Source organism: Caretta caretta, chromosome 1 (assembly GCF_965140235.1).
Source record: "Caretta caretta isolate rCarCar2 chromosome 1, rCarCar1.hap1, whole genome shotgun sequence".
In the NCBI taxonomy this organism is placed as follows: Eukaryota; Metazoa; Chordata; order Testudines; family Cheloniidae; genus Caretta; species Caretta caretta.
In genome coordinates, this window is record NC_134206.1 from 271,002,517 (window position 1) to 271,024,411 (window position 21,895).

At 40.7% G+C, this 21,895-nt stretch overlaps 1 protein-coding gene across 10 annotated transcripts in view; it reads left to right on the forward strand.

Annotated features, from left to right (window-relative positions):
• Nucleotides 1-21,895, forward strand: part of NR2C1 (nuclear receptor subfamily 2 group C member 1) — a 102,139-nt gene that overhangs the window by 68,181 nt on the left and 12,063 nt on the right. For all 10 annotated transcript variants that reach the window (XM_048835555.2, XM_048835556.2, XM_048835559.2 and 7 more), the window contains 4 exons: nt 5,692-5,857; nt 7,511-7,632; nt 13,081-13,220; nt 18,569-18,706. In XM_048835555.2, the coding sequence (XP_048691512.2) occupies nt 5,692-5,857; nt 7,511-7,632; nt 13,081-13,220; nt 18,569-18,706 (566 nt within the window). The remainder of the gene's footprint in view (nt 1-5,691; nt 5,858-7,510; nt 7,633-13,080; nt 13,221-18,568; nt 18,707-21,895) is intronic.

A 21,895-nucleotide genomic window follows, 5' to 3' on the forward strand; every position in this document is an offset into this window, starting at 1 on the left:
CTAACCAGCTGCACATGGTGAAGTGATGCTTCTGGGCCCATGAAATGAACACCAAGTGGTGGGATTGGATTGTCATTCAAATCTGGGACAATCCACAGTAGCTGCAGAGCTTTTGGATGCAGAAGGCCACATTCCTGGAGTTGTGTGTCAAGCTCATCCCAGCTTTGCAGCACAGAGACACCAAATGAGAGCTGCTTTAACAGTGGAAAAAACGGGGGCTGTGACGCTATGGAAGCCTGCAACCCCAGATTGCTATCAGTTGGTGGGGCTAGGTGTTTACTGCAGGAAAGTCTGTGGTGGGGGCTGTCATCTTCCAGGTGTATAAGGCCATTAAGCATGTTCTGATGCACAGGATTATGACTATGGGCAATATACTGGAAATAATAGATGGGTTCAGTAAATGGGCTTCTCAAACTGGTGAGGCAGTAATAGACAGGACACATCCTGATTCTGGGAACCCTGCCCTTACTTCTGAATACATAAACGGAAAGGGATATTTTCCCCTGGTTATAGAAGCACTAGTGGTTCACTGGGGATGTTTTACTGACATTAACATAGGATGGTTAGGGAAGGTGCACAATCCTCACATTTTTAGGAATATAGATAGTCCTTTTTGAAAAAGCTACATGAAGAGACACTTTTTCCTGGACTAGCACATTCATGTTGGTGGGGTTGAAATGTCAACTATGACTCTCAGAGACCTGTCCTCCTCTTTGCTTCCCTGGCTCGTGAAGACATATACCGGGAACCTGGACCGCAGCAAGGAAAGATTTAACTGTTGTCTGAGCTGGTGCAGGATGTGCATTTGGTAGATTGACAGGATGCTGGAGATGCCTTATGACTAGGTTGCATGTTGTGTTTTTCACAGTATTTGTGAAGCAAAGAGAAACATTATTAGTGGGATGGAGGAGGGGAAGGTGGAAGGACTGCTGATATTGAACAGCTGGACAATTACAAGAGCCCATCAAGGTCTTGTATGGCTAAGGGAGGTCTTAAAAGCGTATTTTAACTGTGCAACCCATAGTCTGAGTGTGGTGGTTTGTGTTAATTTGTCACTTCATGATTAAAGTGTACTTGACTTATATATTAATTTTAGATGAATTCTGAATGCATTTTATGAATCCAGTGATCGAGGTCACAAAGCTTATTTGCAAGACAACATAAATCTTGATTTTCGCAAAACAAAATTTTGAACAGTAATAAACAACAAAAATGGTTCTAAGAACATTTAAAACCATTTAAAAAGAAAGTGCAAGGTGCTGAACTTCTTGTATGAATCACAGGCCAGCGTACATACAGTCATAGAAATACTGCTTATTTTCCACTGGGGTTGAGAGCAAGGGATTACTGTGACATACTATGCTGACACCTTGATGAGGGAGGAATTTATAGGCCAAGCTGTGGAAACAGAATTGTCCATGTAGTGCAGTGGCTGGTGGGGGGTAAGTCTTTATTGCTTAATGCTTTATAGCATCTTCCTTTGCTATCCCAGGAGCTGCATAATGTCTTGGTGGACTTACCTATGCAGCTCCTCATACTTGTGCCTTTCCTCCAGCATGCACTCCTTCCACTTTCTTGTCTTGCGGTCCACAGACTCTGAGCTCCTGAGGAGATCTGAGCATGTTCTCCCCTGTCCTTCTGATCAAGGTCAGTCTTTTAGCAGGTGTGAAGGGGGCCCCTCTCAATGATACCCCAGCTGAAGCTGCTGATAAACAAGACACTCAGACATTGTTAGAGTTAAAGGGTTAGCAGGTAGGAAATAACTGAGAAAATTGCCTAAAATGTTGCCATAACAATATTCATGGAAGTATGACATGGGTCAGACTTGCTTTAGGACAGTTTAGCAGCATGGTGAGTAGATTGGGGCACTTTTCAAAACCTGTAGCCATGAAGAGTTGTGGGGGGTGGTCTGCCCTATGTCCTGGGTAATACGTTTAGGGATAGTGCAGTAAATATTGCTAAACTTATTACAGGCAGTGGTGATTCTGGCTGATGTATCACTCATGCGGGTACCAAAGGCCCCGAGGAGGCAACTGCTCAAGTTCCATTTGCTGCCATCCTCTTCACACCAACACTGCTGCAGGAGCTTGTTATGGGGTGGCATGGAAAAGTTTCCTATCATGGTGGAAGAAACAAAGCATCCCTCCTGAGAAATGTTCAAGCAAAATTTAAATCCTACAGTATTTGAAAACTTTATTGAGATTGTGCCAAATGATAAAAGAGATTTGTTCCAAGATCAACCAAAAACTTCAAAAGAGGAGAGGGTAGTCACTGCTGCCTAGCTGTGCAAAGTCAATTCAAAGCCACACCCCCTAAGCCAGAAATAAACCATCTCTCCCTCTTTCTACCCTTGAATTCAAGCACTTCATGCAAATAATTGTTTTTTTATTTGAACTCTTAAGATTGGAAAACTACAGTACTGCATTTTTCATGTTTTATATTATCTGTTAACCATCCAGTTTTAGTCAGAAAAAAAATCATATAGTCGGAATAAATATTTACTGGATTGCTTCTAAGGATTATTTTAAATTTTCTGTGTATTTGAATTGAATGCTCAAGTGTTGGTTTCACTACTTTTTTTTTTTTTTTCCTGCTTGCAGTGCATCGATTTATATTACTAAAAATTCTATCTGTCCACCCTGGCAAAAGGATACATGTGGGAATGTTTTTGTGTTGCTTATTTTATAGTGTTCTCTTATTTTTTGCCTGTGACTGCCAGTTCATGTTGTTCAAATAAACTGTTTACTTCAAAAGGTATCCTTTGTTTTTCGCCCACATATGTTCAGCCACCAGTTTTAGAGGTGGGGATGAAGGAGGAGAGTTCCAAAACCTATGAATAAAGTTTTTTTTAAAAGTGCAGTACACCTACCTGAGGTCTTTGCCCCTTTTTCAATGGGTTCCTCTTCTGGGCAAGTCAGAGTTATGTTTAGCAGGCTCTTGAAGAGCTCCTTGGTCTGTTCAGGGATTGCATCTTCCACATCCCCCTCCACTGTGAACTTTTCATTGCTGTCTATTGCTGGGGTTCTTTCTTCTGGGTCTTACGAGGTGTCCACTGTCACTCGCAGGGTTATATGCCCAGTATGGCATCCAGTGCCACATAGTTGCAGCCGGTGTGGGAGGGAGCTCCAGATTTTCTGTTGGCCTCCTTTGCCTATTGGTAGGACTGCTGCACTTCCTTCTCCTTTGCCCACCATTGCTGCTTTTCCCTGTCATATCCCAGCTTTTGCATCCCTTCTGCAATGTCTGAATAATCTTTATTCCTGCAGCAATTCCACAGTTGGGTTTGCACTGCATTTTCTCTCCATAGGTTGAGGAAGTCCAGAACTTCTTCCTTAGAACAGGCTGCAGTGCAACCGTGCCTGATTCCCTGCCCCCACGCTCCTGTTAGCTGCAGTTTTACCTCATGCCTTACCTGTGTGTGTGAAGGCAGAAAAGGTGGGCCAGTAGGAAGAGAAGCATTTCCAAAACATGCTGAGGATTTTAAAAGGGGGTGGACTTTGATCACTGTGACCTTCAGGCAGCAGAGTTCAAAATCGGGACCAGAACAGTGACTGGGAAAGGGTCATTGTGGGATTGTTTCTGGAGGATTGTTTGTACTGGTATAGGTAATGGAGCATCCACACGGGCGTTATACCCATAGAACTGTGCTCATACAGGATTTATGTTGTTTTGTGGGACGTGATTTAACTTGACTGACGGAAAGCCAGGGTTTTACTGACTGGACTCAGAATTGCGCATGAATGCACCCAAACATGAGTTAACATAATGCAACCTTTACTGATGAAACTTAGTAGTGTAGATCAGACATAAATCTCACATAACTTCCTCCAAATATTACACAAACTTATTCTAAGAGACTCATAAAAGTATTTGCTAAAGAAAGTGAGGTTGAGGCCTTTCAAGAAGGCGCACTGATTTTCTAGTCATTTTTCTTTCTGTATCTTCTTTTGGGTGTGGTACTCACATACCCAAAATAAAACCTTTACTTTCCTACAATAAATTTAAGCCACACTTTAAATGGCCTGTGTCTAAGTCCCTTTATGTTGCAATTTAGTCTATTGCTTTTGTTTCCTAGCTGGATAACAGCCTAATTGTACATAATCATTCTTCCCTACTGCTTGATTAGATCTGTGTAGCCATCAGTGAGTGAGGGAGATGGAAAGGACCTGAAATTACTCAGAATAAAGGAAATCCATGCTATGCGTAAACTACTCAGAACACACCTTGTCTTATTTAATGAGTTATGATTTCATTTTTTTTGTCCACACTAGAAATTTATTCTAGACATTCCTTTCTTTGAAACTTTATCTTGCAATCTTTACTCATGCTAGTAAATGTTGGAGATAATGGGACTTCCTGCATGAACAAGGGCTACAGGACTGGGCCCTTCGGGCAGGGTTTTCAAACTGGGGGTCATGACTGCTCAGGGGGTTGCAAGGTTATTACATGGGGGGAGGGGGTCACGAGCTGTTAGCCTCCATCCAAAACCCTGCTTCACCTCCAGGATTTATAATAGTGTTAAATATTTTAAAGTGTTTTTAATTTATAAGGGGGGTTGCACTTAGAGGCTTGTTGTGTGAAAAGGGGTCACCAATACAAAAGTTTGAGAACCACTGCCTTAGGGTATGTCTACACTGTGATTAGACACCCACAGCTGACCTGTGCCAGCTGACTCAGGGTTCAGGGGTGTGTAATTGCAGTGTAGACATCCAGGCTCAGGCTGGAGCCTGGCCTCTAGGACCTTGTGAAGTAGGAGGGTCCCAGAGCTCAAGCTGGAACATCTACACCACAATTAAACAGCCCCACAGCTTGAGCACTGGGATCCTAGTCAGCTGGCATGAGCAGTGTAGACACACCCTTAGGGAGCAAGGTTTGTAAAACTTGGCTTATTGTTGCAGAAGGAGTTGCGGTGTAGAAGGGAAAAGGATTTCCTTGGCGATAAACATTTAATGTTTGAGTATTGAAGCCTTATTTCCTTTCCTAAAGAAGGGATGATGGGTGCACACATTTCACCACTACACGGCCCAAACTGAAGTGGGTAGGAGAATTGAGGCAGATCAGAGAGCCCTTGGGACTTCTTTGGCTTGCTCTCCCTGACACCATCTCTGGCAGCAGTAGTGTTATTTAGCCCCTCCATATAAACAGATGTTTTGATAGGGCTCTGTCTCTGCCTTAACTCTCCTCTTTGTGACAGCTGCTCCCTTACCTGCTAAGTATTTTGGTGGAGAGATGATGGCTGATTATTGTTGTGTTAGCTGTAAGGAGCCCTGAAAAGGCTCCCAATGATGGCAGCCACTGGGCTACTGTTCCTGGCGGTGCCTCTCTCCCCCGCCCATTGCTGCTAGGAGGAAGCCCCAGGGATATGCTCCTTAGATGTTATAGCAGGAGGCAAAGCTTACTTCTGCCTTGGGGACAGGGATTCCCAATGATTCTGTGCCACACAACCTTCTCCTCCACCCCCCAATCTTTGTTTTTAAAATAATGCTTGTAGCAGCAAAGTAAGGTGTTGGGATAGAGCAGTGCTTTCGGGATTTTCAAATTATCACACTGGGGAGCAAAATGGAATATATTTGGAAGTACAAGCCTATACAGATTCTGTCTAGACTGAAGCCTACACAGCAAGATATTACATTTTCCTTGCTTTTGCTGTATAATTTGACTGAACTCATAGATAACAATGTCTTCTGATAGGGCATTTGATACTCTTGCGAAAGCACTAAACCCAGGAGAGAGTGCAGCATGTCAGAGCTCTGCAGAGACTGTTGAAGCCAATGTACATCTGATTGGTGGAGAAACAAGCATGAATATCGTTGAAATAGAGGGGCCGCTTCTCAGCGATGCACATGTCGCTTTCAGGGTATTTTATATGTGTTTAATGTTTTTGACTTATAAACATTAAAACTAATTTCTTAGCCATTTTAAAAGTTCAAGAATTTGGTATGTACTTTATTTGTTTATTTGTTTAAATTTCTTAAGGAATAACCAGGTGTACTTAAATATTGTCATTCATGTTCTGAGGAATGCACTGCTTTTGTTCAATGGTTAGCTATTTCTTGTTCAGGAAAATTAACATCCCTCCTGAGTGTTTTTGCAGCACGGTTTATTATATAAACAGCACTCTTCACTGCGATCTTCTCTGTAGCTTATTTCCCTCAAAATCAGTCTGTAATCCATGCTACTGGATCTACAGCACTATGTAGTTACCAAAAAACAGAGATTCATAAGTATTACAATGTGCCATATATACAAACTCTTGACATATGAGCCAAGCATGCAGGATTTAGAACTGAGGCTCTGGACCTCATTTGTGACAGGACTTCTCCTTTGCTTACCTATCTCACTGCTTTAGGATATTAATTGACTTTAACCATTGTGGTTCTCTTGCCATTTTCCACAACCTTTTTTGGGAGAGGAGCCAAATACTTCATATTTTTATTTCCACTTTATGAACCTATGGAATTTCCTCCATCTTTTTCCTCTTCAACTCATAGCTACCACTTGAGCAAATAAAAAGACTGCATATATGAACATTTCAGTACAGAGCATTGCATTGGGCTTTGTCCTCTCCAACCAGCCCACTCTTTGGTCACCCTTGTAAATATAAATCTAATCCTAATCCTAGAACACAGTTTCTACATTTTAAAATAGTTATCTTAGTCAAAACTATTTTAATTCTATTAATTTTATATATATAGCCAATTATTAATCTCTGGGAATAGAACTACTGTGTTATAATTAAATATCCATTTTGGATCAAATCGTGCTGCCCTTACTCATGCAATAAACCTGTTTGACTTCAATGGAACTATGTGTGTGAGTCACTTGGAAGGTTTGGCCATTTATGTTTAATGTGAGCAGTGCTAGGATATCAGGCAGTTTATATATGCTGAATATCAGGTGTAGCATGTTAACATACTAGAATAGTATATTTATTTATAAAATATTAATTTTAAAAACTACAAACCAAAGAATTTTTGTAAATATTTTCCCCCCTAAAACTAATAGTTTTGGCAATTCCACTAATTTTTCAGGCCATTTATTCCACTCCTCTGGGGCAAGCTATGGAAAGGTATGATACCTCCCAATTTGTATTTTTTTTTTATATCTATAGCTGTAAGTGTAAGCAGTTGCATCAAAATAATCCCACTGACAGTGTTTCTTCTAAGGTATCAGTCTTCTCAAAATGTCTCAAAGGATTGCAATGTAATTTACTTGGGATGCTCATAGCTAATTTTTTCAAATATATGATCATCTATATAAAGTGTGGAATTCAAATAAATTTGCCCTGTTTCTTCACTGCTCTGTAATTCTATACAAGTTTAACAATTGTGACTAATGAACAAAGGCAGTCATGCAATTTATTTCAAGGCTTTATCTAATTCATGTTATTTTTTAAAATACACTACTTTCCTTTTTTCCTTGCAAGACATTACGTCAAAGACTTTTTTTTGTAATTACAATTTTTAACAAGCAATAAAATAACTAATTTTACAATTCCTTTTTGCATCAGCTCACCATGCCTTCTCCGATGCCTGAATACCTGAATGTTCATTACATCTGTGAATCAGCCTCCAGACTACTCTTTTTGTCCATGCACTGGGCACGCTCCATTCCTTCCTTCCAAGCTCTAGGGTGAGTGTTCAAACATTCTTTGATATAATCAATGGACTAAATAGACCATTTGTCCTGGAATATACTCTTATATCAAGGGAACACTGGAAAACATAACCCCAACTATACATACAAAATGATGGCGTCTAAATCAGCTGTTACCACGCAAGAAAGAGATCTTGGAGTCATCGTGGCTAGGTCTCTGAAAACATCTACTCAATGTGCAGCAGCAGTCAAAAAAGCGAACAGAATGTTAGGAACCATTAGGAAGGGGATAGATAATAAGACAGAAGATCTCATGCCACTGTATAAATCTGTGGTACACACATACCTAGAATACTACATGCAGTTCCAGTCTCCCCGTCTCAAAAAAGATATACTAGAATTGGAAAAAGTACAGAGAAAGGCAACAAAACTGATTAGTAGTATGGAACAGTTTTCATAATGAGGAGAAATTAAAAAGGCTTATGTCAGAAAAGAAACGACCCAGGCGGGGGAGGCTGGCTATGAAAGTGGTCTATAAAATCATGTGGAGAAAGTGAATAAGGAAGTATTGTTTACCCCTTTACATAACAGAAGAACCCGTGGTCGCTGAATGAAATTAATAGGTAATAGGTTTAAAACAAACAAAAGGAAGTACTTCTTCATATAAAGCACAGTCAACCTGTGGAATTCATTGCTGGGGATGTTGTAAAGGCCAGGGTTCAAAAAAGAATTAGCTAAGTTCATGGATAATGGGTCCATCAATGGCTATTAGCAAAGATAGTCAGGGATGCAACCTCATGCTCTGGGTGTCCATAATCCTATGACTGCTAGAAGTCGGGACTGGACGACGAGATGGATCACTGGATAAATTGCCCTGTTCTGTTCATTCCCTCTGAAGCATCTGATACTGATCACCTTGTCAGAGGACAAGATATTGGGCTAGATGGACCATTGGTCTGACCCCGTATGGTCATTCTTACGATCTTGAATTAGGTTTGGATTATCGTAAACTTGTACTTTTGAAAAATCACTTTCATATTGCTTTTTAAAAAACATCCCCAACAATACATCTAAACAATTAAATGAATTTGTTAGAATTGCTGAGTACTCTTCATTATAAACATGAAGTGTAAAGTAGGCCTGTCAATGAATCGCAGTTAACTCACGTGATTAACTCAAAAAAATTAATCGCGATTAATCGCAATTTTAATTGCACTGTTAAACAATAGAATACCAATTGAAATTTATTAAATATTTTGGATGTTTTTCTACATTTTCATATATACTGTATTCTGTGTTGTAATTGAAATCAAAGTGTATATTATTTTTGATTACAAATACTTGCATTGTAAAAATGATAAAGAAATAGTATTTTTCAATTCACCTCATACAAGTACTGTAGTGCAATCTTTTTGTCGTGAAAGTGCAACTTACAAATGTAGATTTTTTTTGTTGTTGCATAACTGCACTCAAAAACAAAATAATGTAAAACTTCAGACCCTATAAGTCCACTCAGTCCTACTTCTTGTTCAGCTAATCACTAAGACAAACAAGTTTGTTTACGTTTACAGGAGATAATGCTGCACTCTTCTTATTTACAATGTCACCAGGAAGTGAGAACAGGCATTTGCATGGAACTTTTGTTGCTGGCATTGCAAGGTATTTACGTGCCAGATATGCTGAACATTCTGTATGCCCCTTCGTGCTTTGGCCACCATTCCAGAGGACATGCTGATGATGCTCGTTAAAAAATGTGTTAATTAAATTTGTGACTGAACTTCTTGGGGGAGAATTGTATATCCCCTGCTCTGTTTTACCCACATTCTGCCATCTGTTTCATGTTATAGCAGTCTTGGATGATGACCCAACACATGTTGTTCATTTTAAGAAAACTTTTGCTGCAGATTTCACAAAACGCAAAGAAGGTACCAATGTGAGATTTCTAAAGATAGCTACGGCACTTGACCCAAGATTTAAGAATCTGAAGTGCCTTCCAAAATCTGAGAGCGACAAGGTGTGGAGCATGCTTTCAGAAGTCTTAAAAGAGCAACACTCCAATGCAGAAACTACAGAATCTGAACCACCAAAAAAGAAAATCAACCTCCTGCTGATGGCATCTGACTCGGATAATGAAAATGAAAATGCATCGGACCAAACTGCTTTGGACTGTTATCAAGCAGAACCCATCATCAGCATGAACGCATGTCCCCTAGAACGATGGCTGAAGCATGAAGGGACATATGAATCTTTAGCACAGCTGGCATGTAATATCTTGCGACACCGGCTACAACAGTGCCATGAGAACACCTGTTCTCACCTTCAGATGACATTGTAAACAAGAAGCGGACAGTATTATCTCCTACAAATGTAAACAAACTCGTTTGTCTGAACAAGAAGTAGGACTGAGTGGAATTGCAGGCTCTAAAATTTTACATTTATTTTTGAATGCAGTTTTTTTTTAACATAATTCTACATTTGTAAGTTCAACTTTCATGATAAAGAGATTGCACTACAGTACTTGTATTAGGTGACTTGAAAAATACTATTTCTTTTGTTTTTTTACAGTCCAAATAGTTGTAATCAAAAATAAATGTAAAATGAGCACTGTACACTTTGTATTCTGTGTTGTAATTGAAATCAATATATTTGAAAATGTAGAAAAAATCAAAAATATTTAAATGTATTCTATTATTGTTTAATTGCACAATTAATCATAATTAATTTTTTAATTGCGCGATTAATCGCAAATAATTTTTTTAATTGCTTGACAGCCCTAATATAAAGTGAAGGTTATTGCATTACATTAGAAAATGAAAACCTATGTTTGGTTGTTGGCAGAGAGCTGAACTTGTCTATGCATACCATATTTTCTTGAATTAGTCATTTTAACCTTTTAACATCTCATGATTTCCTGTGGTACATGAGTTGCAAGTGGTGAGATCGGACTCAGCCTGTATTTGCAACTAGCGTGCGATGGTGATGAAAATCACCAAAGAAAGGTAGAGAGAGGCTGATACACAGCTACCTGTGTGCCTTGGGCATCAGATGTTGTTCTCCTTTTGCAAATCAATTACTGGTAGTCACTGTACTATTATTAACGTATTCTGGAAAATAGTGAGAAGTATTAGTAACATTTATCAGACATTGAGAGGTGGGGGGTTTTTTATTGTAGAGCATGCCAGTTACCAGAAATAAATTGCCTCTTACAGCTAAAACCAGTTTTTATCATTCTCTTTATATTTTCTTAAGAGCTTGCACTCTGTGCAGCAAAATCCATTAGCTCTCTTAAATTTCTTAGCTCTGATATAGTTCATGTAGTTCTGCATGACATGAGGAAGTGCATTTAATTCCAAGACAAAGAGAAACATCTTGTGTGTACTCTGTAACTTTCCTGTCAGGTGTCATTTTATGAGACAGAGTGATTTCAGAACATACTCTTAAAAAAAAAAATCAAATGGTTAAAAATACTATAGCAACTATGAGAAAAAATGGAGAAAATGCAAGTTAACCTTCATCCATATATAAGTCATATTGGTCTCTGCACACGTCTAAAATGCCTTGGATAAATTTTTTGTGATTATCTTGCATAATGTCTCCATTTCCCCTTTGTGACTAAATCAAATACTGAAACAACTGTTGACTTTCAACTAAATTTATTTAAAAACATAATCCAACAACATGCCAGCTTTAAGGTTTTTTTTTAAAAAGGCCTTCAGCCTGCCATTCAGCATCCTCAACACAGGAGCCATCTGAACTTCCGCCACTGCATGTAAATATTGTTTAAAAACTAGTGTAAACCCTGAGCAAATTAATGTGATAGGACATGCATTGAAAATGTAACTAATGATGTCTACCAGCTTGCTTGTGCTAGGGAGGTGTAGAGAGACAAGGTGGGTGAGGTAATATCTTTCATTGGACTAACTGTCACCGAGCTTTTCTTCATGTCTGGGAAATATACTCGGAGCATCATAGCTAAATATAAGGTGAAACAGATTGTTTAGCATAAGTAGTTAAAATACAATTATGCAAGGTGAAGTGGACTGTTAACACCCTTCCAGTCACAGAGGGAAAAAGAATGAGAGGAGACCTCAGGGGCAGTTGTTCGTGATTTATAGATTGTTGCAATAAGCCATAAATCCAGTGTGTCTATTCAGTAGATGATTTTTAGTGTCTAGCAAAGTTATGAATTTAAGCTCCCAGGCTCATCTTGAAAGTGTTGTGCAAGTTTTCTTTGAGGAGGAGGACCAATAGGTCAGGTATAGTGTGATCACTTTGTGAAAAGTGTTCACCCAAAGGTGATACAATGTTTTTTCTTTTATCATTTTCCTGCATGAGTTCATTCAAGAGTGTAGTGATTGTCTGGTTTCACCCACAGAGTTGTAATTGGAGCATTTAGTGCACTGGTTGAGGTACACCACATGTGATAGGCACGTGTAGGACCCATGGATTTAGAAAGGTGTGTGGGGGTGGGCGTTGATCATTGTTGCAGTGGAGACCACTGGCTTAGCCAGGTGGAGAAAACAGGGGGAGCGGAGATAAAAAAAGGCACCACCCGCTAGTACTCACCCGGCGGCGCTCCGGGTCTTCGGCGGCGGGTCAGGCGGCGCTCCGGGTCTTCAGTGGCACTTCGGCGGCGGGTCCTTCACTCGCTCCGGTCTTCGGCGGCACTGAAGACACCCCACACACACACACACCCCACCAAAATGCCGCCGAAGACCGGAGCGAGTGAAGGACCTGACGCCGAAGTGCCACTGAAGACCCGGAGCGCCGCCTGACCCGCCGCCGAAGACCCGGAGTGCTGCTGGGTGAGTAAAAATTAAAAAGGCGCCAAAAAATTAAAAAGGCGCCACTTCTACTCCGTGGGAGAGCGACCACTGCCCCACTCCCCTCCTAGCTATGCTCCTGGTGGAGACACGTTGGCAGGTTTTGCATCTGTTCTGGCAGGGTCTGGTGCTACTTCGAGTTGGTGTGTCCTCTCCTGTCTTTGCTGCTGCTGCTGAGCTTGGAGAGTTGGTGGGTTGTTTGAAGGCCGGAAGAGGGGTTCAGGAAAGATTTCTTTTCGAATGGGGGTCCCCATCGAGTATGGATTGTAGTTGTTTGATGATACCCCTTAAGGGTTCTTGTGTGGGGAGGTGGGTGAGAACTACACAATTGGTGTGCAATTGGAGGATGTTTTATTTCTGTATTGAAGCAAATTCTCTCTATTTGGGTGGCCTGTTCTGTGATTCAGACTATTAATTTTTAGTTCTTTAAAAACAAACCAAAAACTTCTATACAAATGCTACTTTTAACATAAACGTGGGAATTTTAATTCTAACATGCAAATACAAATATTTTTGATCTGGGTCTTGATTTGTTGAAAGTGGTAGTAATGGCTAAACTAGATTAATTGTTACTATTTGTATTGTGCGCTGCAGATGTGAAGCACTCTTTAATTGCAAGTAAACAATTTCATTGACCGAATTTTTTTGTTCCTTTAAATAGGCAAGATAACAGCATATCATTAGTAAAAGCCTGCTGGAATGAACTTTTTACACTTGGTCTTGCACAGTGTTCACAAGTGATGAATGTAGCAACTATATTAACTGCATTTGTTAATCACCTGCATGGTAGCTTACAGCAAGGTAAGATGCATCCTGCTATTTTTCAGGGTGTAGATGGGGAGTTAATTAACAGCATGAGTTAAATGTCAGTGCATAATTTTTATACTGTGCAGAAGTTTATTAGTTGTCTGCGAATTGTTAATGGAAATTTATTGTGTACACAGTTGAATGGCCACTATTGAAATAATAATATAAAGTCCGTGAAAAATGTGGAAAATTTTGTAAATCTACAGAAGTCAGTCACATTTAATAATAATAAAAACTGTATTTTAATGTGTCCCCTTCCTTTTCGTTTTCCCTCCCCCTCCCAGAAAATTTATGTACAAATAATTGTTCTAATTAAAAACGCAAAGTTCAATAGGACATGCTGAACAACCTCAAGGAAAATATTGCAGTCAAAATTGACTTGCATTCTGCACTCAGTCATCAGTCTCTATAAAATTGTATTGGAAGTCTTGCTGTTTTGTATGGTATAAAGCAAGACTAAATTCTGAGTTTCTCTAGAATTGAGATTTCACAACTTTAGTGGGCAGCGTGTAGCTTATGTATTTTGAAAGAGTAATAAGTTGCAAGTTTTTAGCAGTGAGGGCAATTAATCATTGGAACAACTTACGAAGGGTTGTGGTTGATTCTCCATCACTGGACATTTTTAAATCAAGATTGGATGTTTTTCTAAAAGATACATACTCTAATTCAAGCACAGCTACTGTTGATTTAAAGAAGGAATTAATACAGGGGTGGCCAACCTTTGGCGCCGGAGCCTCATGTGGCTCTTCAGAAGTTAATATGCAGCTCCTTGTATAGGCATGGACTCCGGGGCTGGAGCTACAGGCGCCAACTTTCCAGTGTGCTGGGGGATGCTCACTGCTCAACCCCTGGCTCTGCCACAGGCCCTGCCTCCACTCCACCCCTTCCCACCCCCTCCCCTGAGCGTGCAGTGCCCTCGATCCTCCCCGTCCCCTCCCAGAGCCTCCTGCACACCACAAAACAGCTGATCAAGAGGTGTGTGGAGGGAGGGGGAGGCGCTGATGGGCGGGAGGCGCTGGGAGCCGGGCAGGGGGGAAGCTGATGGGGGGCTGCTGACGTATTACTGCAGCTCTTTGGCAATGTACATTGGTAAATTCTGGCTCCTTCTCAGGCTCAGGTTGGCCACCACTGAATTAATACATGGATATTCTATAATTTGTGTTATGTAGAAGGTCAGACTAGACAATCACAATGGTCCCTTCTGGCTTTAAAATCTATTACTGTACAAGACCCATTATGGCAAATCATGTAAAATATGTTCCTAAAACTAGAAGCAGATTATAGCGTAAGAAACTTTTAGAGTATTATTTTGATTCTCCATGTTCCTGGAGACTTAAGTATTTTTTCTTTAGTTGCTTCTTTTCAGTCCTAACTTTAAAATGTACTTGAATTTGTCTGAAATTTATTATGGAGAAGGGAAAGGTTACAATATTTTTTTCTCCTTCATGAAGTGAGCCTGTAGATTCCAATTGTAGGTATCATGACACAACTCATGATTCATGGAGCTATGCTAGTCAGGGTTCTATTCATAACTGCCACATAATTGTACCTGAGAATTTGTTTTAACACACACACCCTCCAAAAAACGACGACAACAATCGTTGTGCTAGTGAGGGGGGAAAAATCCTTCTGAATGTGAACTGGATGCAAACTGATTCAATGATAGCTGCCAGAGGGTACAGTTAACTGTAAGGGTAGTTAAGCACTGGGGCAAATTACCTAGGGAGGTTTGTGGAGGTCTTTAAGAACAGGTTAGACAAACACCTGTTAGGGATGGTCTAGATCAGTGTTTCTCAACGACAGGTCCATGGACCGGTTCCGGTCCCTGAGATTTCCCTGATGCAGTTTAGGAAGCCAGCAAGCTGGTCCCTGGTATCAAAAAGATTTAGAAACACTGGTCTAGGTAATACCTAGTCCGTCTCAGGGCAGGAGACTGGACTAGAAGATTTATTAGGGTCCCTTCCAGTCTTACATTTCTATGATTCTGTTCTATGATTCTGTGGTAATTATGTAACTGCTGATACCTTTAGCAGAAATATCAAGCTAATTGTAATTTTGGGGCACATTAGTAGATATTGGGATGGTGTGCAATGAGGCTGGTAGTTGCAGTCATGGTTTTCTGGGAGTGGAAAATGAGAAATTCAAAACACTCCTTTCCCCACATTTTAAGTCACTTCTGCCCCTGCCCAAGATAAGATAAATCCATCTCTGCAATACAAAAAGCCTTATCTGTCTCCTAGATATTACAATCAGCTCTCACGTTTTGCAGTGTTCTGAAAACTGTGTCCCCCGTTCAGCTTCCAAAACCTCTAGCTTTCCCAGGACAGCTTCTACAGCATAGTTACTCATTGTCAGTACAGAAATCTCCTATTCCAATGGTTTCTACGCTGGTGCCGCCCCCTCTCATCACTTGTAAACTTTTTTTACGCCATCTCGTTCATACTGAGTCCTAGAGTTTTTTTGCTTGACCCAGTTCTTACCTGGATCTGGTTTCCCCCATCCCAGTCAAGAGGTTTGGAGGTTCCTGTTTCTTTTCAAGGCTCTTGCAGTCGTGAACTATTCAGCTGATCCTAGCTGATTTAAAGTTGCAGGTTTAATGTGCAAATCTCAACAACTTTCACAGCCATTTTACCACCTCATCTTACTCCTATCTGATACTGAGTCTTTGAAGAAAAATTGCTTGTTCCTTGGACTACACCTGTTGTTTGGGGTTAACCCTATGATAGCTCATCTCATAGGGCTTGTACAGTGTGTCTAGAGTGGCAACAGACCCAGTCCAGCAAACTCACCATTCACCAAGGCATTGTTTACACTGAGAATTTTAGGAAAGTACCTTCCATTGCTTGGATACAGTGGTAAAAATGCCATTGGCCAGTCTACATCAGTGCCCCCACAGTTACTAGCACTAGTGGGGCTGCACTGATGCTAGAGCAATGGTGGAGGATTTCCCTACAATTCTGTTTTTTGATGTGGTTTCATCCCTGTTTGAAGCTGTACGCATACATGGGTGACTGGTGCAGCCTTTTCAGAAGGCAGTTCAAGCCCTGAAAACAGCTGCTTGACTGGGTCTCTGTCAGTATGGAAAGATCTGTGATGAGACAGTCAGATCTAACATTTAAAAGAGCTACTTTAGACTCTATGAGAAGAAGAGCAATTCTTAAGAACATTTCAGTCTTTTCTTGTTCTGGGAGGTTGGAGGTGACCTTGGGCCTTTAGGTGAGTTGCAGTAACAACAACAACAAAAGAATAAGGTAAAGAAAATGAAACCTGAGTTGACTGAATTATTTAATGAGTGGAGGTCTCTGGAATGAAGCAAAGCACATCCTCTTCATCTTGCTCCATGGAAGATTACAGCAGGAAAAAGGGAAATTCTTAAGGCTAGAGTTTTCAAAAATGAGTGCCTATGGTTAGGGTCCTAAGAGAGGCCTGACTCTAAAAATTGTTGTGCATCCAGTGGCCTTCATTGATTTCAGGAGGATACTCAGGAATTTTGAAAATCAGGGTTTTTATTCAGAAAACTAAATTTAGACACCAATTTTTGAAAATTTTTCCCCCAAAAAAATTCTTCAAAAGAGATCTGCAAAAATCTTATATCCCTCAGAGCTGGTCGGCACCACACAGGTTGACATAAGGCAGCTTATGTTGGCCTAATTATGTCAGTGTCTACACTGCAGCCTTCCTCCCACCGATGTAAGTGCTGTACTACACCAGCATAACAACTCCACCTCCATGACAGGTGTAAGGCTTATGTCAGTGTAGTTAGGACCACGCAGTGTCTGTGTAGACACTGCATCCTTTACATCCACTTTCTTGTCAGTTTCAGGGCAGAAGCCGTGAAATTGACAAGAAAGCACCTGCTCCCCGGAGAGCTGGGCGGCTGGACCCTACTCCCCGCTGAGAGCTGGGGTGAGAAGCCCAGGGGGCTTCCCCCCGCTCCTGGCTGGGAGCCAGGATGAGAAGCCCAGGTGAGCTGTGAAATTGAGAAGGTTGCCCGGGTGGGGGTGGGGGTGCGGAGACACCAGGGCAGCTGGACTCTGTTCACCGATAGTGAGAAGCCCTGGGCGGCTTTCCCTTGCTCCCAGTGGGGAACAGGGTAGGGAGGGACAAGAAGCTCTAGGCAACTTCCCCCAGCTCCTGACAGGGAACGGGGAGCAACGAGGGGGCTTCCTGCCGGGAGCCTGTGGCTCAGCCAGGTTTATGGCAGGGAGCTCCCAGTGAAGTTGAGAGACCGGGCTCTCAGCTCCCCACACTGCCCCTCTTAGGTTGGTGGAAGTGCTCCTGGTGAGGATGTGCACCACTGACCAAAGGAGGGCAGCGTGGACATGCACCACCGCAGTAATTACATGGTGAGTTTGTAGTGTAGACATAACTTCATAGGTATCAGGTATAAGCCCCTTATATTGAAACATCTTGTTCCACGATACTTTGTTGTTCAACTCTACTTTAAAAAAAAAAATGAACAGGGCTGTAATTGCTTGTGAGATACACATAGCATCTCAGTCTTTAATACTTTGGCCTTCAGTGCCATTCTATGACTTTTCTCTATCTAAAAAGAAATAGATTTGCTTTAATTGTTTTACAGTTATAATAATTAGATTGGGGCTCAAGTTACTTTAATTGTTCTAGCATGGGCAAGACTCTTGTGGTATTAAATTCATATACCTCTCCAGAGAATTCCCTATATTCCTCCTAGTAGTGTTAGCTCTCATACCCCTAAATGGGGTAAGATTTTCTATCCAGATCTTGAATGGTTTTGTATGTCTTCACCTAGCCGCTCGGTTTGGATTCCTAAAAATTGACTCATCTCACTTTTAAAAAGGGGAAAGTAATCGTGCTGCTATCCAAAAAACCTTTCCCAGTGCAGTCACGTATTTATACTGATAGTTTAGGAATACAGCTAAGACAGGCATGGGGTGGATCCTTTTACAGACTTTGATTCTAGAACATTCAGATCCTAAAATGGAGGGAGTGCTCTCTAATAGATTTGCTGCTGCTAACGCTTCTGTGATGAGTGAGCATGGCACATGACTCTTATGGAGTACATCTGCAGGGGAGTAATACATTCAGGGAATTCCATTTACTGCTATGTAATCTTCCCCCTTCTGGTGATTAATATTTCAGGTGCCAGTCCACCTCTGATCATTGGACTCTTTTGTAGGATTATCAGACTAATCATGAAGTGGGTTTAAATAAATAAATAAACATTCATTCATTCATTGGCCTGTAATTTTTTCCTTCAGAAGAAGAATATGGATTCATATTACCAGCTATATGAATCATTTAGAAATCAGGAGTAAATTTATCCAGAAAATCCATTCTGCAATTTTTTTGTACTAATCTAGATAAGCTGTCTACAGATAGAGGAAAACTAGTGATGGAGCATATCTTCAAACTGCAAGAGTTCTGTAACAGTATGGTTAAGCTTTGCCTAGATGGCTACGAATATGCTTATCTGAAAGCAATCGTCCTCTTCAGTCCTGGTATGTAATTATTTTTAACTTCAAATTTTGTTCTTTTCTGTGACAATTGAGATATGAGTACTTACAGTGTATTTAAAAGTTGTTGTATTTTCCAAAATCCAAGCTTTCAGTTAAGGTGTGGGGGGGAGAGTGATTTCGTATGTAAGTTCATGCATTTCTGACATTGTAGTTCAATAGCTGCAACAAATCTGTGAACCTGTTTTTATTTTACTTAGGTGCTAATTTAAAATCTAAAAGTCCCCTCTTCTCCCAGTCTACCAAAGGTTCCATCTTCACTGAGAATTTTAGGCATTTCTCCCGAAGTTGCTGTAGCAGCAGTGCAGCTCAGCAATTGCTAGCAATGCTAGAAATGATAAGGCAGACTGACCACCAGTGTTTTTTACCATCGTGTTCTCTAATTCTGCTCCTCGAGAATCAGTTGGAGCGGGGAGAGACTGGAAGGAAGGAAGACTTAGGGGCCAGTTTGGCAGTTGGGGGGTGACATTAGATAAGTAGGTGAGGGGGCAGGCAGGACTAGGAGATTGGGACAAAAAGCCTTTGAGGGAGGGAGATTGAGATAGGATTGGGCGACACAGAGATCAGATGAGGAGCCTGGGAGCGAGGGCGAGAAGAGAGGGGTTGTGTATTAAAAGAATGTTAAGATTGCGAAGTTAAGCATTCAAAAGTTAGAAAATGCGAGAATCATGGTTGTCTGTGCAACCTTGATTTAGCTGCCTTGTGCATATGATACAGTCTAATTATATGATAGTGTACTATTGTTTCCACAGGACACCTGCCCCATTCAGTGTACAGGGTGGACCTGCTCTGGGGATGATTCAGTGTTGTGTAGTAAAGGATACCGTTGTCTGTAGGACTCCTGCCTTATTTGTTGTGGCAGTTGGAATTGATGTAGTGAATGAGGCAGGGGATAGCAGGAAGGGAAAGGATAGTTTAATGGTTAAGAATGTTGAATGCTGTCCTAGAGAATGGGATTCTGTCCCTGCCTCTGTCGCAGTTACAGTGTGGTGGTAGACCGGTCACTTAAACCAAAGTTTTCACAATTTGTCACTAATTGTGTGTCCTTATTTTCTGGAGGCCCAAAATAAGACCATGGGGCCTGAGTTGTGGAAGTACTGATCATTCTCAGCTGCCACAGAAGAAAGCGGAAGGTGTTCTTTGACTGTATAAACTGTTATATAATGCTCTGAAAAATCAGGTCCTAGATATGTCAAATGGGCATTTAAAATTAGTGGATACTTCTGACCTTAATCATTCTGTTCCTCAGTTCCCCATGTGTAAAATAAGGGGTAACACCACTCCCCCATCTCGCAGGGAGGCTGCGAAATTAAATTAAATTAATGTTTGTGAAATACTCAGATAATATAGTGATTAGCAACATAGAAAACCTCATGAAGAAATAAATAATTCTGTATTCAGAGCCAGGGTTGGAATAGTGTAGAGTAAGTAAGGAGGGGAGGAGATGAAGCGGCACACACTGAAAAATGAGGATGAAATAAAATATTGAGTAGCATGGTCTATCATATTCACTGTTTGAGGCAGAGGTCGTGTGGAAGTAATGTTTGATTAGGTAATTGAACATTGTATCATACTACATACACAGAAGGGAGCCTAATTAACCTTAATTCTGGCTTTTCCTAGCTTTTGAGCGCTTGACTTTGCTACCTTAATGTTCTTTTAATGTAATCTTTTGTGTGTAATTTGATTTACACCAAGATACTACCTCTTGGCCCCAGGACTTTCATCCATCGTTTACAGATCCAAAGATTTATAATAAAAAAGAAAACAACAAACATTGCTATACAGAAACATAATCTGCCAGGTATTTTTCTGTATTTAGAGCAGTTTTTTACTCTGATACTTGCTGAGCAAGTCTGTTCATTTTTCTCATAAATGTTCTAAATGCAACAATAACAAATATGTCTTCTCATTGCTCTACCTTTCCTGAAGCTGATATCCAACAGAGGTGAATTTTAAAAAGTCACTAAAAATACCAGTATCAGTAGTATCAAATGTCAGTAGTATCATAATTTTAGCATCTATCCTAATAGCATCATAATTTGTATCCTATATTGGCATACTATTTTGGTGACAGTGAAGGCTTTGTTTTATTTCAGTAGATTGTGAGTCTTGAGGAACAGAAGGCAGCTGCTGTGCAGCCTTTACTATGTGAGCCATATCTATGAACATAGACAATAAAGGCAACAGTAAAAATACAGTGGTTATATCTGTCATACAGTACTTCATTATATATTATTTAAACAGCAGGAATTCATTATAGTTAATCATTCATCACTCAGGCTGGGAAACATCCTATTTTCATGTTAAGGTTTTTCCATTGTCTTCAGCCTATCACACCCAACACTACATACACACATGGACAGGCACTGGAACACTGAGTTCAGGCAACAGGAACCAGGAAACAAACAGGAACAGGAAGTAATAAACAGGAAGGCCCTCCACTACCTCCTCTCCACGCCAATCATCATACTGTGCCTCTACGTTCTTCATGACATTACCTATACAGAGCCCCAGTGTAGGAGTCACATGCCTTATCATGGAAGCTTTTCAGACAGCAGATGGCAGTTATGGGATGCACTCAATTTCCTCAAGCCCAATGTTTCATAGACCGCAGATATAAATATCCTCCCTCTTCAGATTCCACAGTCTGCTACCTGGAGAGTGACAGAGCCAGACTCTTCCTTTTCTCCAATCTTATACATGCAAATCTAGTTGTAGATAGTTGCATTGTTAGAGTTAGGTTTAAGGGTTTTTTTCACTTGTCAATTTTTTTTTATATATATTAAGTCTCCTTTGGCCTTACTCACGATGGGAGGCACATCTAAAAGAATGGGATTTAAAAGAGATTCCTCTTATCTCACAAAAAGTTCTGTACTTAAGATAGGCATGAAAATGTCCCAAAGTACCATAAGACTCTACTCTAGAATCTGCTGCTGCAAGAGGCTTTGGTAATGCAAGAGTCTGATAGACCTTCCCCTGAAAACTTCCTATACACAAGTAATGTGGACAGTCAGCCTTCCTTAGTGCTAATGCCTACCATAAAATCCCAGGCTGATGAAACACATTCCCCCAGGTAAAGACCTGAATTCTTCAGATGGAGCCAAAGAAGACACATCTTCTGGCACTGGTCATTCTAAAAAGCTGTACTGTGAGAGAAAGAGGTCCTCTGGC